The sequence below is a fragment of the Lycium ferocissimum genome, chromosome 2, assembly GCF_029784015.1.
Source record: "Lycium ferocissimum isolate CSIRO_LF1 chromosome 2, AGI_CSIRO_Lferr_CH_V1, whole genome shotgun sequence".
Taxonomy (NCBI): domain Eukaryota; kingdom Viridiplantae; phylum Streptophyta; class Magnoliopsida; order Solanales; family Solanaceae; genus Lycium; species Lycium ferocissimum.
Window position 1 is genome coordinate 60,973,713 of NC_081343.1, and position 15,101 is coordinate 60,988,813.

General features: G+C 39.2%; 2 protein-coding genes across 2 annotated transcripts; one reads left to right on the plus strand and one right to left on the minus strand.

The window, feature by feature from the left end:
• The first annotated feature begins 471 nt into the window (after positions 1-471).
• On the plus strand, positions 472-4,332 carry LOC132048278 (abscisic acid 8'-hydroxylase 3-like). The gene is made up of 9 exons (XM_059439183.1): positions 472-1,093; positions 1,761-2,085; positions 2,321-2,470; positions 2,604-2,855; positions 3,142-3,228; positions 3,356-3,434; positions 3,609-3,715; positions 3,806-3,924; positions 4,016-4,332. Exons 1-9 carry the CDS (start codon positions 687-689, stop codon positions 4,116-4,118), a joined length of 1,629 nt encoding a protein of 542 aa, XP_059295166.1. The 5' UTR covers positions 472-686; the 3' UTR covers positions 4,119-4,332.
• Positions 4,333-4,534: 202 nt separating this feature from the next.
• On the minus strand, positions 4,535-5,844 carry LOC132047829 (heavy metal-associated isoprenylated plant protein 43-like). The gene is made up of 2 exons (XM_059438810.1): positions 5,540-5,844; positions 4,535-4,848 (listed from the first exon to the last, which is right to left on the minus strand). The coding sequence occupies exons 1-2, from the start codon at positions 5,622-5,624 to the stop codon at positions 4,535-4,537; spliced, it is 399 nt and encodes a 132-aa protein (XP_059294793.1). The 5' UTR covers positions 5,625-5,844.
• Between the last annotated feature and the right edge of the window lie 9,257 nt (positions 5,845-15,101).

The window sequence follows — 15,101 nt, forward strand, 5'->3', positions numbered from 1 at the left end:
TATGTTGAGTTGAAGTTAAAATAATGGAGTACTAAATTCTAAAGCAGATATTGATTTACAAATATTATTTCAAGTTGAAGTTAGGAAATATTTTGTGCAGACATACGTCCATTAGACCACAGCCAAAATAAGTGTTGAGCATGCAAACGATATCCATTGGAGATATCCAATTTTATCAAGTACTACTAATTTATTCCTACCAAATCGCCCTTGGGATATTATATATAAACAGAGTGGTTTTAAAAATAGTGAGTACAACATTATTTCACATCGATTGACTTAAATCAGTGTTCAAATATAACTCGTGAGAGATCCCTTGTAATTCCTTCATACTTTGACTTTACAGAATCAACTCATCCATTTCGAGCAATTCATTTAAACACATAAAAAGCATCCAAGGCCAAGAGGTTTGCTATCTCGTTTTTTTTTTTTTTTTCCTCCGTAAGATGGTAACTTACTACCTCGTATGTTTGGTTATCCTTCACAAAATTTCATGATAGCTGTCAATATCATCTTTTATGTGGTCACTCATAATAATAGACCATGCAGGCTATGAGAAGATCACATTTAGCATCTTAGCCTAGATATATCAAGTCCCAATCAGCACAAAGAAAGTAACTGAAAGCAACTCACATTTTTGTCAGCCTGTCCTATTATTTTATCTTAAAGATAGAACCGAACCCATTATGCAAAGCAAGTCAAGACAAAAGATCCAGGCTTGTGGCATCTTGTCCTATGGTACATTGAATCTTAAAATCTCTACCAAATGCACAATTGTTATGCCCTATAAAGAGAGTGCATTACTATTAGTTATAGCTTGTCCTTTCAGGTTGACATTAAAATCCGAATATACTTCTCTGTCAATGGAAGAGATTCTTCTCCTAGTAAGCACATACTATGATATTCTTCTGGCTTCAATACTTGTCATAAGTATTACACTTTACTTATCAAAGGTATCAAGAAGAGCTAAAGATGCAAAAAGCTGTATACCTGGGAGTTTGGGAATACCTTTCGTGGGCGAGACCTTTGCACTTCTCTCAGCAACCAACAGTGTCAAAGGTTGCTATGACTTTGTCAGACTCCGACGCGAGTGGTAAGAAACTCCATTTGTTTTAAATCCGTTAAGTGCCCATGCAATCTCAAATCCAACACTTTCCTTTTTCTATATTGAGATTAACATACTAGCTTTTATAATTAGATGACACACGGTCAACTGTTCCAATGACTTCATAGGCCTTAAATTCAATATTTCCCAAATATTTATAAATCAGCATATATTTATTGATCGATAAGTTTCTGTTTCATGATAAAAATCCTTCCTAAAGAATGCGTTGCGGCTTTGATTTAGGACAGATAATTGTGTCTTCTCAACAACTGAAGTCATCCCCCTTTTTGAGTTTGTCCTCTAATCAGGACTTGGTTCTAAGTTTTTCTCCCAAGTCTGCAATATGGTGATGTGGAAACGCGAACCTTTTCTGAGTTTACCAGGGAATTCTACTCGATATTCCCTAAGGATTTAACTCATATATAACTACAACTTCAATGAGTTTACCAGGGAATTGTACTCGATATTATGAACAGAACTTTGTAGTTATCTTTTTAGGTGAATCTAATATAAAAGTTAAAATTCATTGCCAAATAGGCTAAACCATCATGTCATATGAAGCTTCTGGAAACCTTTTTTTCAGTCTCATTTGTTCCTCCAGCTTTACAGCTATAGATTATGCAAATTATGGTAGTTTGATTGTTGTTTAATACAGGTATGGGAAATGGTTCAAAACCAGAATTTTCGGGAAGATACATGTGTTTGTTCCAAGTGTTGAGGGTGCAAAAACGATTTTTACCAATGATTTTGCTCTTTTCAATAAGGGCTATGTGAAATCGATGGCAGATGCTGTGGGAAAGAAAAGCTTGTTATGTGTTCCTCAAGAGAGTCACAAAAGGATTAGGCGCCTCCTATCTGATCCTTTCTCTATGAATTCACTGTCAAAATTTGTCCAGAGGTATGATAACATGCTATGTGAAAGATTGAAGAAAGTACAAAAGGAACGGAAGAGCTTCACTGTGCTTGACTTCAACATGAAGGTAATGTCTTTAATGGCTTTGCATATATTGCTCCATATATACACTAACTTCCTCTACCAGAATCAACATCTCAGGCAACACTTCGCTACTAAATTACGCTGTGAACATGGGAACTTCTTGTATTGTGGTAAAGGTGGCTCAAAAATAGCTTTAGGTTTAGGTTGTAGGTTTAAATGCTAATTGCCGAAAGCTCAAGGGGTGCGTGTACACTGACCTCTGCGAAAATTGGATACAGATAATATTTGATGCAATGTGTGATATGTTGATGAGCATCAAAGATGCTTCGCTGCTAGAACAAATTGAAGGAGACTGCACTGCTGTTTCTGATGCCATGCTATCATTTCCAGTCATGATTCCAGGCAGCAGATACTACAAAGGAATCAAGGTAAGTTGACCACTGAATGCAGGACATTGCTTGCAATAGGACTTTAGTAAACAGATCATCAATTATGATATCATGTACTAATATAATAGAAATCTATCCTTTCATATTATGCTCACCCTCAATTTCTGTGCAGGCACGTAGGAGGCTAATGGAGACCTTCAAGGCAATTATAAAAAATCGGCGGAATGGGAAGGAATATCATGAAGACTTCCTGCAGTCCATGTTGGAGAAGGATTCATCTCCAGCCAATCAAAAACTTGATGATGAAGAGATCATGGATAATTTGTTAACATTGATAATTGCAGGGCAAACAACAACTGCAGCTGCAATGATGTGGAGTGTCAAGTTTTTGGATGAGCACAGAGAAGCCCAGCAGAGTCTTAGAGTGAGCATCCATCAAAAAGACATTTGATTACACTATGCACTCTTCTGCAAACAAAAAGATTAAATATCCTACTTTTGGCATTTCTAAAGCAAAATCTTCCTATTAAACTAAGATGTAAGTGGTGACATTATGTTGAAGAAGCATATTTCCTTCGACCAATTTTGCCGTACATTTGAGAGTATTTAAATTGATGAGAAGTATAGCTCCCACATCTCTGGAAAGTTGATATAAAATTCAATCATTCTATATGGTTATTATTATGACTTATACTACTATCAACTTACAGGAAGAACAACTTTCAATACTCAGAAGCAAGCCTAATGGAGCGTTACTTACCATGGATGATCTCAATAGCATGTCCTATGCCACAAAGGTTTGTAGAAACTATGTCGTATGATCTTTCTTTTTTATTTGTTTTACTGTAATTACTGCAAAATTCTGGTACTTTATATCTGGCACCAGGATTAGATTAGATGTGACTCAATTTCCTCTATACTTAGGTTGTGAAAGAAACATTGAGGATGTCCAATGTACTGCTATGGTTCCCTCGTGTTGCACTTAATGACTGCACTATTGAAGGCAAGTTTATCCGTAGGACATTGCTCCATATTTGCAGTAGTCTGTGACACTGCATCGACATATTTGCTTTAACTTACAAAAATGAAAAACAGAATTCCTCTGTTTGTTGGTTCTTCCACAGTAAATTACAGAAATAAGATTCATCTGACAACTATTTTTTTTTTCTCTATGCAGGTTTTGAAATAAAGAAAGGGTGGCATGCCAACATAGACGCAACATGCATACACTACGATCCAACATTATACAAAGACCCTATGCAGTTCAACCCTTCAAGATTTGATGTATTAAGTTTTATTGCTTATTTTATCTTGGGAAACTTTGAAATTTGAAAACACTATTTAACCATTAATACGCAATATTCTCAAATTCAGGAAATGCAAAAGCCATATAGCTACATTCCTTTTGGATCAGGACCCCGAACTTGCTTGGGAATTAACATGGCAAAAGTGACCATGTTGGTATTTTTGCACAGATTGACAAGTGGATACAGGTCAGTCGATATCTTTAGAGTAATTGGTCATTTTCCAGTTTTCAGTTTGCAATTTCCTAACATATTAACTTGCATTTTTGTCATTGTATAGGTGGACTGTTGACGATCAAGACCTCAGCCTCGAAAGAAAAGCGCATATCCCCAGATTAAGGAGTGGGTGTCCAATCACTTTGACAGCCTTGCAAGTTGAATAGCAAACTTTTCCAAATGGGCCCATTAAGAAGATGCCATGTATTAGTTCAAATCATGAATCAGAGAACAGGAAAACATGATATTGCATTAGAAATTAGAAGTACGTAATGTAGCTACAAAAGTTTATTTGTGGAAGAATGGGGCTTAGTAATAGATAGGATAATGTCATCCACAATTCATAGTGTATGAATAAAAAAGAATCTCTTCTTCAGCGAATTATTTCTTCGTTCATGACAGCTAGTACAAAATTGGAAAAATTAAACAAAAGCAAAAGAAACAGCCAACAAGAGTAATCATGAAATCCCAACCAACACTGTAAATGCGCCCCTACGTATTCGAACTTATAACACTGATTGGTCCTTGTTGGTGACATTATGGACTTGTCTGCTTACAAAATTGTGCAACTAAGAGCTACGTGCTACAAAATAGAGCATTGTGGGGTGGGTGCTTCCCTATGTGTCATGTGAACGACATGTGGCGCACAGACTGGGGGCATAATGTGAGTTGGAGGACCATACATATGGGCCATGGGCTGGGGCTCGGGTTGTGGTTTGGGCTTCTGGTCGGGCTTTTTCTGTCCATCTGGTTTTGGAGGAGCTGGTGGAGGCCCAATACTGATCACCTCAGCAAATTTGCCAGCTTTTCTTGATCTAACAATGACCTCGTATGGATCAGCATCACCCGTTACACTCAAAGTCCCTTTTGCTCCATCAATTTCAATTTTTTCCACACCTTCAATAGCAAATTGTAGAGTTTCAATTTCATATAATGCATCCAAGTAGCCGTAGAATGTGGATAGGTTAGAGTTAAATTAATCGGGTATTGTGTACAAAGTGTTGGGAGTGTAAATGTTAAACTTTCTATTTTTTGTTGTGAATTTGACCCTTTTTTTTCTTTTGAAATGAAATTAATCCCAATTTTATAATTTGAAATAGTCTAAAAACGTTTGACGATGTTAGACAAATAAGAATTTGTTTGATTCCCTAAATAATAATATGGACGACGACACACCAAATGAGATCGATGGAGCATTTCGTAAGAGTATTCGATCTAATTTAGAGATTTGAGTTATTAGAATTGCACCTAGTTGATCATCCTAGATGGAGCATTTTGTAAGATTGTCATATCTCAATCCCCCACTAAAGTGATTGAACAATAATGCTTAATAGGAGTTTGGAAGAATCTTAAAAAAAAAAAAAAAAAAAAAAAAAGTCAAAGAAACAAAAAAAATATACCATATTTTAGGCAACATGAGGTCAAATCCACAGATATATATATATATATATATATATATATATATATATATGACAGAAAATACTTAAATTAGTTAGTGTAGATTTTAAATAGCAATCTAGACAACAAAAAGGCGAAACAAAGTCACAAAATAAAAACAGTAATATAAAATTAAGAAAAGTTGCAGTACCTGGCAGTCCTGAAACTGCTTTAAGGATCTTCTTCTTGCATTTATCACAAGAAACATCAACCTTCAATACTGTCTTTTGCACCATTAGCAAGAAGGTCTATTTTGGGTCTATTTCAGAATACCCTAATTTTATTAAATCGACTATGGTTATGTCAATTCAAGGAAAACAATAAAACTCAACCAACTAAGAGATCAATCTTTGGGTTGTTCACCCTCCTCTCATTTTGTTCTCCAATAAATGCTTCCTTCCAGTTGTCTTCTTCCGTCATAGAAAACAATGCTATTATTTTAATTATCATTTTCAACGTTTGTGATAGACTATGTAAATATTCCCTATATTCCCTTCCTTATGTAAATATTCCCTTCCTTATGTATTGTAATTGCAGCCCATAATTTAGCCCTAAGATCATTATACCTACTTTGTATATATAAGGACTTTCATACATCAATACAGATTACGGATTGATTTTCTACATGGTATCGGTACTAGGTTTCCTTCCAAAACCCTAGCCGTCCACCTCTCTCTCTCTCTTCTAACCCTAACCCTAGCCGTTCCTCCTTCCTCTTCCTCTCCTTCCATGGCCGACAACAAAATTTCCATTCCGTTTTTAACCGTCACGAATGTGAAATCCTTAATCCCAATCACTCTCTTAGACATGGAAACTGCCATTATCACGAACGGGCGACCCCTTTTCAAAGTCCTAGCCGCGCGTTCACTCGTCCTCGAACACATCATACCACCCACCGACACCGCCGAACTCACCGCATTATGACGCAACAAAGACGCCCCGCTAACCTTCCACTCGGGAAACGCCAGATGCGGTGGTCCTTCAACGGATATACGCCACCGTCTCCATGACATTCTTACCTCTATTCTCGTGGCGGATGACGTTGCCGAGAAGGCTTTGGAATCGCGTTGCTCAACTTTTCCAAGATAATAAACACTCACGGGCGGCGCGCGCCTTGGCCCAGATTCACCACCACAAAAATGGCCGACTTCGGCTATCGGCCTATGTAACAATAGGCTCAAGTCTCTCGGATCGCCCTTGCCAATGTCGCGGTCGCTCGTGTCCGATCAACGTACGGCCCCGCGACTTCGACCTGGCCATCGAGACGTACGCACACTTTGTCACCACCATTCAACAAAGATGTTTGCCTTCTTTCTTCGCCGTGCTCCGGACTCGAAGCTCGAAGACGTGGCGGCGAGGAACGTGCCCGCGATTCCAACCGCTGGGCTCTCTTGCCGATAACGATGCTCCTACTTCCGCCACACGCGGTAACAATAATTCCGCTAACCGTCGTGATAATAACGTGGCGGGGAATTCTAACCGAACAAGGGCAAAAATAACAACAACAACGCCGGCCCGCGGGAGCGAGGGCCGCCTAGCCGACGGAGCGCCGGTGGCCGGCCGGTGGCCGACGGAGCCGCCCACCGGCCGGGGCTACCACCGCGCCCGGCTTCGGCGCCGCCCGGCCGGTGGCCATCGCCCCCCGCCGTATCCGACGAGACGGTGGCGGCCACGACCGCCACGTCGCGGCGGCGGGGGCCGTGCTGGCCGCCGGTCCTCCGCCCTCGCCAACTGTCCACGCACGTTCCTCTAACCTCCGGGGTACTGCTCCGACGACGTGGAGAAGCGACCTACGCACACTGCTATCCACGCATCAACCGACGATGACAATTGGTACACGGACACCGGGCGACTTCACACATGACCGCCAACTCGGTGTACTCTCACGTCTTATTTTAATTTCGAGCAATAATTTCGGCATTATTGTTGGTAATGGTAGCACTATTCCAATTCGAGGTTATGGTCATACATCCCTTCCCCCACCTAATGCTCAATTACGTCTCCGAAATGTCTTGCATGCTCCAAAACTCATCAAAAACCTTGTTTCCGTACGTAAATTCACTAAGGATAATAATGTTTTGTTGGTTTGATCCTCTTTGGGTTTTTCGGAGGATTTACCGACTGGGAGCCGCCTAACGAGATGTGAGAGCACCGGGAATCGTATCCTCTCAATGCCACGGCACGGTCCACTCCACCATCCACCTTCCTTGCCGCATCACCAAGCTTGGCATTCCCGCCTCGGCCATCCTAGGAAAGCTATCCTTAGTTCTCTTCGTAGTAATGCCTTAATTGAATGTAATAGGCCCGTCTTCTTTTTTGCACCTCTTGTCCTTTGGGGAAACATGTTAAATTGCCATTTTATGATTCGTTGTCGTTTACTACTATGCCGTTTGACATCATTCATAGTGATTTATGGACATCTCCTATTTTAAGTTATAATGGGCACCAGTATTACGTTTTCTTTCTTGATGATTATAGTAATTTTCTTTGGACTTTTCCTATCTCTAACAAGTCTCAAGTGTATTCCACTTTTCTATCTTTTAAGGCGTTAATACGAACTCAATTCGAAAGAGACATTAAAAACATTCAATGTGACAATGGGCGGGGAATTCGCAAATGGGCATTTTCAATCTTTTTAACGTATCAAATGGTATAAATTTTAATTTTCTTGCTTCATACATCTCCTCAAAATGGCAAAGCGGAACGAAAAATTAAATCCATTAACAACATAGTGCGCACTCTTCTTGTCCACTCCTCCGTCTCTTTTGGCATCATGCTCTCCAAATGGCCACATACCTCCTCAATATACTTCCTACCAAAGTCCTTAGGCACAAATCACCGACGCAAGTTCTTTATCAACGAACCCCCTCATTCTCATCTCCGGTTTTCGGTGTCTATGCTATCCTCTTTTCAAAATCTACGACTATTCATAAATTCTGGTCGAGATCCACCGTGTCTTTTTGGGCTATCCGTTGAATGTAGAGATATAAGTGTTATGATTTGTCCACCAACAAAATCATCATCTCTCGCGATGTCATCTTTGACGAAACTCAATTTCCTTCTCCAAATGCACTCCCCACCCCATCTAACCCTATGAATTTTTGGACCATGGAATTTCCCCGTATACCTTGCATTTCCTCCCACCTACTCCTCCCGTGATTCTCTGGTCCCGCCCTCACTCGCCGCCCCGGTGGACACGCCCGGCCCCCTCCACCGTCGCTCCGCCGTGGGATCGCCAAAGCGGTCCTTAAACCCCCGCCCCACCCGTCGTTGCCCGGCCAGCCCCTAACCCCCACCGCCCCGCCGTCACCGCCCAGCCCCTCCCGCATGGTTCTAGAAGCCAGCGCGGATCTTCAAACCCAAACAACCATTCAACTCATTATACTTCCAACGCTTTCTCTCCATCTCGCCCATCCCGCGAAATCCTCCGTCGGCTCTAAACGACCACAATGGAAAAGCCGCCATGGTTGACGAATATAATGCTCTAATTAATAATAAGACGTGGGAGCTGGTTCCACGTCCCCCGATGTGAATCTTATTCGTTCTAGGGATTTTTCGTCATAAAAGAAATCGATGGTTCTTTTCGAGCCGCGCACAAAGCCCGTTCTTCTCGCGATTGCGCAGTCTCGACGGGTTGGAGTTGATTGCGACGAGACTTTCGGTCCGGTTGTCAAACCGCCCGATTATTCCATGCCGTTTGAGCATCGCACCTGTCTTCGGCCCATTCATCATTGGTGTCGTTAATGCTACACACGGCCCCGCAACTCAACGAGACGGTTTATGCGCATCAACTATTAGGTTAAGTGATCCCAAAAGATCCCCATCATGTCATCTCTTGAGAAGTCGTTATACGGACCTTAACGAAGCTCCCGGAGGGTTCTCGCTTTTGACTTTCCCCTTGGCACAACCCATCATCACTTCCCTTTTTTAGCGGGGTTCGACATTGCTTACTTTCTTAGGGCGATATTATTTCCCCCCCGGATTTGGGAAAACCTCTGCTCCCCCCAGTCGAATTTGCAAAGGGTTTGGGGCCTTTATTTTTGGGATCGTTCCGGGCTTCCCCGGGCTGTTTCTTGGGGAAATACGGGTTTAAAAAGAGCGGCGGGGGGACGCCCCGGCCCGCCGGGGGGTCGACCCAAATCCCCAAAAAGGGGCGCGCCGGGGCCTCCTTGCGACGATCCCACCCAATATCGGCAGCTTGCCTGCCGCTACGCACTCACATTCACAAGACCGCACATCTCCTACGTGCTCAACAAGATGCCTTCGTCACGCACGATCCCAAGGTCGCCTACGCATGCTCTTAAACGCGCAATCCGACACATTCAAGGTACTATCGAGCTCGTCTCCATCCGCACAAATCCTCCGCTCGCTCTTTGTCTCTTATACGGCTGATTAGGGTGGTTGTCAGCACACTCGCCGATCGACTTCTCGGTTATTGTGTCTTAAACGAGATAACCTCCTCTCGTAAAGGTCATCCAAACCAACCTACCTTCGCATCCCAGAGTCGAGTGCCGAGCCGAATATCGTGGCGTCGCTAATGTCGTCTCTGAGTCCTGTTGGCTTCGCAACCTTCTCTTGGAGCTCCGCTGTCCCATCCGGACAGCTACATTGGTTTATTGTGATAACGTTAGTGCCATATACCTATCAGGTAATCCGGTTCAGCACCAACGCACTAAACATATTGAGATGGACATACATTTCGTACGCGAGAAAGTTGCCCGTGGAGAAGTTCGTGTTCTTCACGTCCCGTCCCGTTACCAGATCGCAGATATCTTCACTAAAGGTCTTCCGTCGCGCGTGCTCTTTGATGATTTCGTGTGACGCTCTGGGCGTACGACAACCTCCGCTTCGTTGCGGGGGTGTGATAGACTATGTAAATATTCCCTATATTCCCTTCCTTATGTAAATATTCCTTCCTTATGTATTGTAATTAGGTCCCTATAATTTAGCCTAGTATCATTATACCTACTTTGTATATAAGGACTTTCATACATCAATACAGATTACGGATTGATTTCCTACAGTTTGATTTTTTCTACTTCAATTTTTTTCTTTACCCCCTTTGTATTGACTTGATGTTCATTTTTTCTACTCTACTTCCCCCGCTCCCCCAACCCCCCCCCCCCCCTCCCCCCGCCCCACGCGCCCGCGTATTGACTTGATTTTTCTTCTGGAATGTTCAGTCATCTATGTAGCAATATTATGGGATTAGCTTGGTTCCAAGTTAAGTACAATATGTCGAACTCAACAACCAAAAAATATTTCTTTGTTAATTTTTTTGGGAGGAGGTAAATAATGAATAGTGAGAAAAATAAAGAATTAAGATGGCAATGCTTACGGCAAAAAATTAAAATCCCCGAATCCACACGGTACGTAGCAGATAGAGTTGAAATTACTAACTACTAGTATATAACAACTTCAATACTCGTATAAAACATCTTTTCTTAAAAATTCTTCATCATCAAAGGAACAAAGAGATTCCTATTCAGCCCCCGGTAGCTACGAGCACAAATCGATTTAACAAATTACATGGAGTGATCACATAAATTATTAGCAAGCTTACGCAAGAGGGAAAATTGACACATAGTGATAATCCCGGACATTTCGTAGTGCTAGATCTCATATTTACAAGTCGCCCATATGTTTGAATTAGATTGTATGATGCCACATTGCATCTCATAAACCTCATTCTAATTGGTCTATATACCAACGACTCGTAGTTAGGGAATTGAACAAGTTGAACAAGTTGTGATAGGGCAATACTAGTAAAATGGGTGGCACGGACTATTGAGCCAACATGATTGCTAAACGCATTATGTGGGGATAAGCAAGAGACTGAAAAGAAGGGCCTGATAAAAAAAATACTACGAGACTATCTTTTCTTAGCTTTTTGGTGGATCACTTTCATTTCTTAGCTTATTTTTTCCTTCCAGTGCTCCTCCTTCCTCTTTGTGTGGTCTACAACTTATACTAATCAGTAATATACTACTTACTTAATTATTTTGGCCTTTAGCTCAAAACTCAAATAACAATGTCACAAACCCTTCTGATCAATTTTATATATATTTAACAGAGCAAACATGTTTTAATAGTACTATGCACCAGAATTAGGAATCCTAACCACCGCACTATCAACTGCTTGTACAAACTAGCTTTTATCAAGTTAATTAATGAGCATCTGACTTGAATAAAGAGATTTACATTATTTAGAACAAAAAGGCCAAACAAGCAATACTATGGGCCCCCAACTCAAAGATGCAATATTTTTCCTATTTATAATCCCTCAAATGACGCGTGTACAAACGCCAGCGTAGTTACTGCCCACCACTCAATACTCCATATGGTGCAAGTTGATTTGACTTGCTCTTAAAGCAAAACAAAGCCGGAAAATAAAAAGATGAGTTGAGTGGTGTCTAATCCAAGGAAAATTTTATTTTGTGTAAGACACGACTAACGGACAGACATAAAGTTGTATGAGGTTGCTCTCATCTTTTGCCAAGTGGATTTTGGGTCCCAGTTAGCAATTCTTGTCCCCGTTTTCAACAAAAGAATCGCTCAAGTTTCAGCACTATTTCTCTCTCCCCATATTCTCATTTTTTTAAAAGAAATAAAGGTCAAAACCACACTTCAACTATCATTTTTTTTTTTTTTAGTTTCAAACCTAAACTATCAGAAGGTTGAGAAAATTACCTAAATTATCCCTATCTAGTTTACAAAATACATCTCAAATTATTCTTAAATGACATGTGATCTACACTCTCCATTTTATATAAATGTGTTGCTAAGTGTTGTCCACGTGAATAAATAACATCACAATGACACCTATATGGAAATTAAAAAAAAAACAAACTAAAAAATAATAATTTTTGTAAGAATATCAAAAATTATACAAAATAAAAAAATAGTTTAAAAAATGGAATTTTTTTTTTTTTTAAAAAAAAGAAAACTAATTATTTAGTTTTCACATTTTTTTAAAAAAAAATCAACTTTTCCATTTTTTAAATCTTTTTTTTTTCTGATTTTCTAAATTTTTTGATTTTTTTTTCATATTTTTTTTAAAATCCAGATTTTATTTTTATAAAAAATAGTTTTTAATTTCCATGTAGGTGCCACCATAACATTTCTTATGCCATGTGGAAAGTTTTTTTGAGAAAATTTCAATTTCACTTGCCTCTTGGAAAGTGAGTTCACACATTTAGTTCAGGTGTGTTTTGCAAATTAGATAGTGATAGTTTAGATAGTTTTCTCAACTTTATGATAGTTTAGGTATGAAACTTTAAAAAAAAAAAAAAGTAATAGTTAGAGTTTGTTTGTGACCCTTATCTCTTTTTTCAACTTACATCTTGTTTTAATACTCTCTCTCTCTCTCTTTCCAAGATATTCCTTCTCACGTAACTCTTTTTACTTCTAGCAATTTAACATTGACCGGCTGTTTCATTCTTTTTCTCCCAAATACTTTTATTATTTTCTTTTCGGAGAAAATACCAATCTTGTAGTTTCAAGAAATTTTAAAATTTTCTGTATGTTTGAGCCTCTAAATACAATGATAAATGATACTAGTATAAGTTTTAGTACATTATCGTACATGCAGAGATTTTGGCATTATGGATCTTTTTCATAATTGAAATTATAATTGGATAAATTATCTGCCCTTTCGAAGCCTATTGTAAAAAATATTGAAAAAAAAAAAAGAACTGTAGACATGGAATACACAAAAATAAATGTATGGCAAAAGTAATCTAAAGAAGAAACAAATGAACCCTTAACCTTCAAAGATACTTAAAAGTTAAATCCACGAAATAATCTTAAGAGGGTAAAAAAAAAAAAAAAAAAAAACAGAAACAAAAAGTGCCATTAACCTTGGAAGCACTCAAATAATTCAATTTTTGTTGTTACCATGAATCCCCAGAAACAAAAAACAGCCATAAACAAAAACGTATTCATTACTTAAATCCAATTTGAGACCCATTTTTGGTCAATGATTTCCAACATAAATTATTCCTTGATAGTCAGCTATTATTTGGCCATGCCTCCCAAATACATAAAAGAAAATTGACAGCAGCAGCGAAGAATTTTATGGGGAAAAAGAGAATAAGATCTGCTTTTATTTTGTATATCATGAAAACTCACAAATAAAAACAAAAGAAATAAAAGAAAGAAGATGGTTCAAAATATGAGGAGAGAGCATGGTGCTGGGGATGGGAGACTTTGGTTCACACGTGAGTGCCCCATATTCTTCTCTCTCACTGAAAAGTGGCACAGGAAATTTGGCAAAATATGAGAGGAACCTCACACAACTTATATCTGCCACGTAATATTTGTGTCTCATGCAGAATAAATTTCTCCTAATCCAATATGGTCCTTGGCAGAAAACACTACAAGCGCTTAACATGATGAGAAACCCACTCGAAACAGCCACGACATTAGCTTTATTGCCCATTTGCTCAGAGTCAAACACAAGGACTAGGGATGGCAAAATAAAACCATAAAATCATGACCCTCGCAATCCATTTAGGGTTGGGCAGGTTAATGACCAGTTTGTTTTAGTAACTCAGTCCATTTTGACCCACTTAATTCATCACAAATTGATCCATGGGAGACTGTCTAAAATTAAATAATTTTTTATTTTATATGTTATATATAGTCAATTAGTCATAACTCATAATATAGGAAAAAAGATTTTTTGAGTTACTCAAACAAATTATAAGAACACAAACAAATTTTTTTAAACTTAATTAGAATTGACAGGTTGGGGTATGATCCTGTTTTTAGCTCATTTCAGCCCAAATAACTTTTGGGCTGATATTAATTAACGCAGTGTTTTTTGACATGCCCAATTTCAGCTCAACCCACCCATTTGACACCTCCGACCAGTGCATATGCGCAAATAGGCAAGATAAGGGGCTATCTTGACGAATGGTGGCAGGTTGCGTAAGTAGTACTGTATAGTACTCTCTCCGTCTCAAATTAAGTGTTTTACTTTCTTTTTTGGTCTGTACCACAACAAAGAGTGCCTATTTCTATATTTAGTAAGTTGACAGTTCAAACATCCTACATGACAACTTTATAACCAGAAGACTCAAAGGATATTTTAATACATTATACATATCTTTAATTTAGGACCGCAAGATTCAAAATCTCTCTTTATTTCTTAAGTCCCGTGTCTAATCAAACTAAAACACTTAAATTGAGACGAGGAGATTATCATTTTTCTACTGTGAGATGTTGACCGATTAAAGACTTACATCATTTTGTCGGATCAAGAAGTGAAGCTAGGTTCATGCCTTTTCAAAATATATTGTTAAACTTATTCGTGAGAGGATGTATCTTAAAACTTGATCTCTAAATCCAACTACCTTAACGGTGGGGGGCCTACACAAGGCCATCCCTTTCTAGCTATGATTTTTAGCCAGTTACTTCAAAAGTCAAATGTATTAGTACTACCAATTGCTAGCAAGACGTGTAGCATTACTAGCAAGCATATCAATCTGGAGTCTCATCAGATCAAAGTAGCAATGCATCCATAATTCATGAAGTCTTCATTCGTTGCTCTATCTTAATCTATGTCAGCGCTTGTACGTAGGGAGTTCAATTTAAGGAACACTAGACCAATTACTTAGATTAATGCTACTTAATGCTAGCTAGCACCAGCGTGACTAACATTTCAAGCTGTACATAAGTATTGTCATGACTCACACGACACCTTCCTTAAG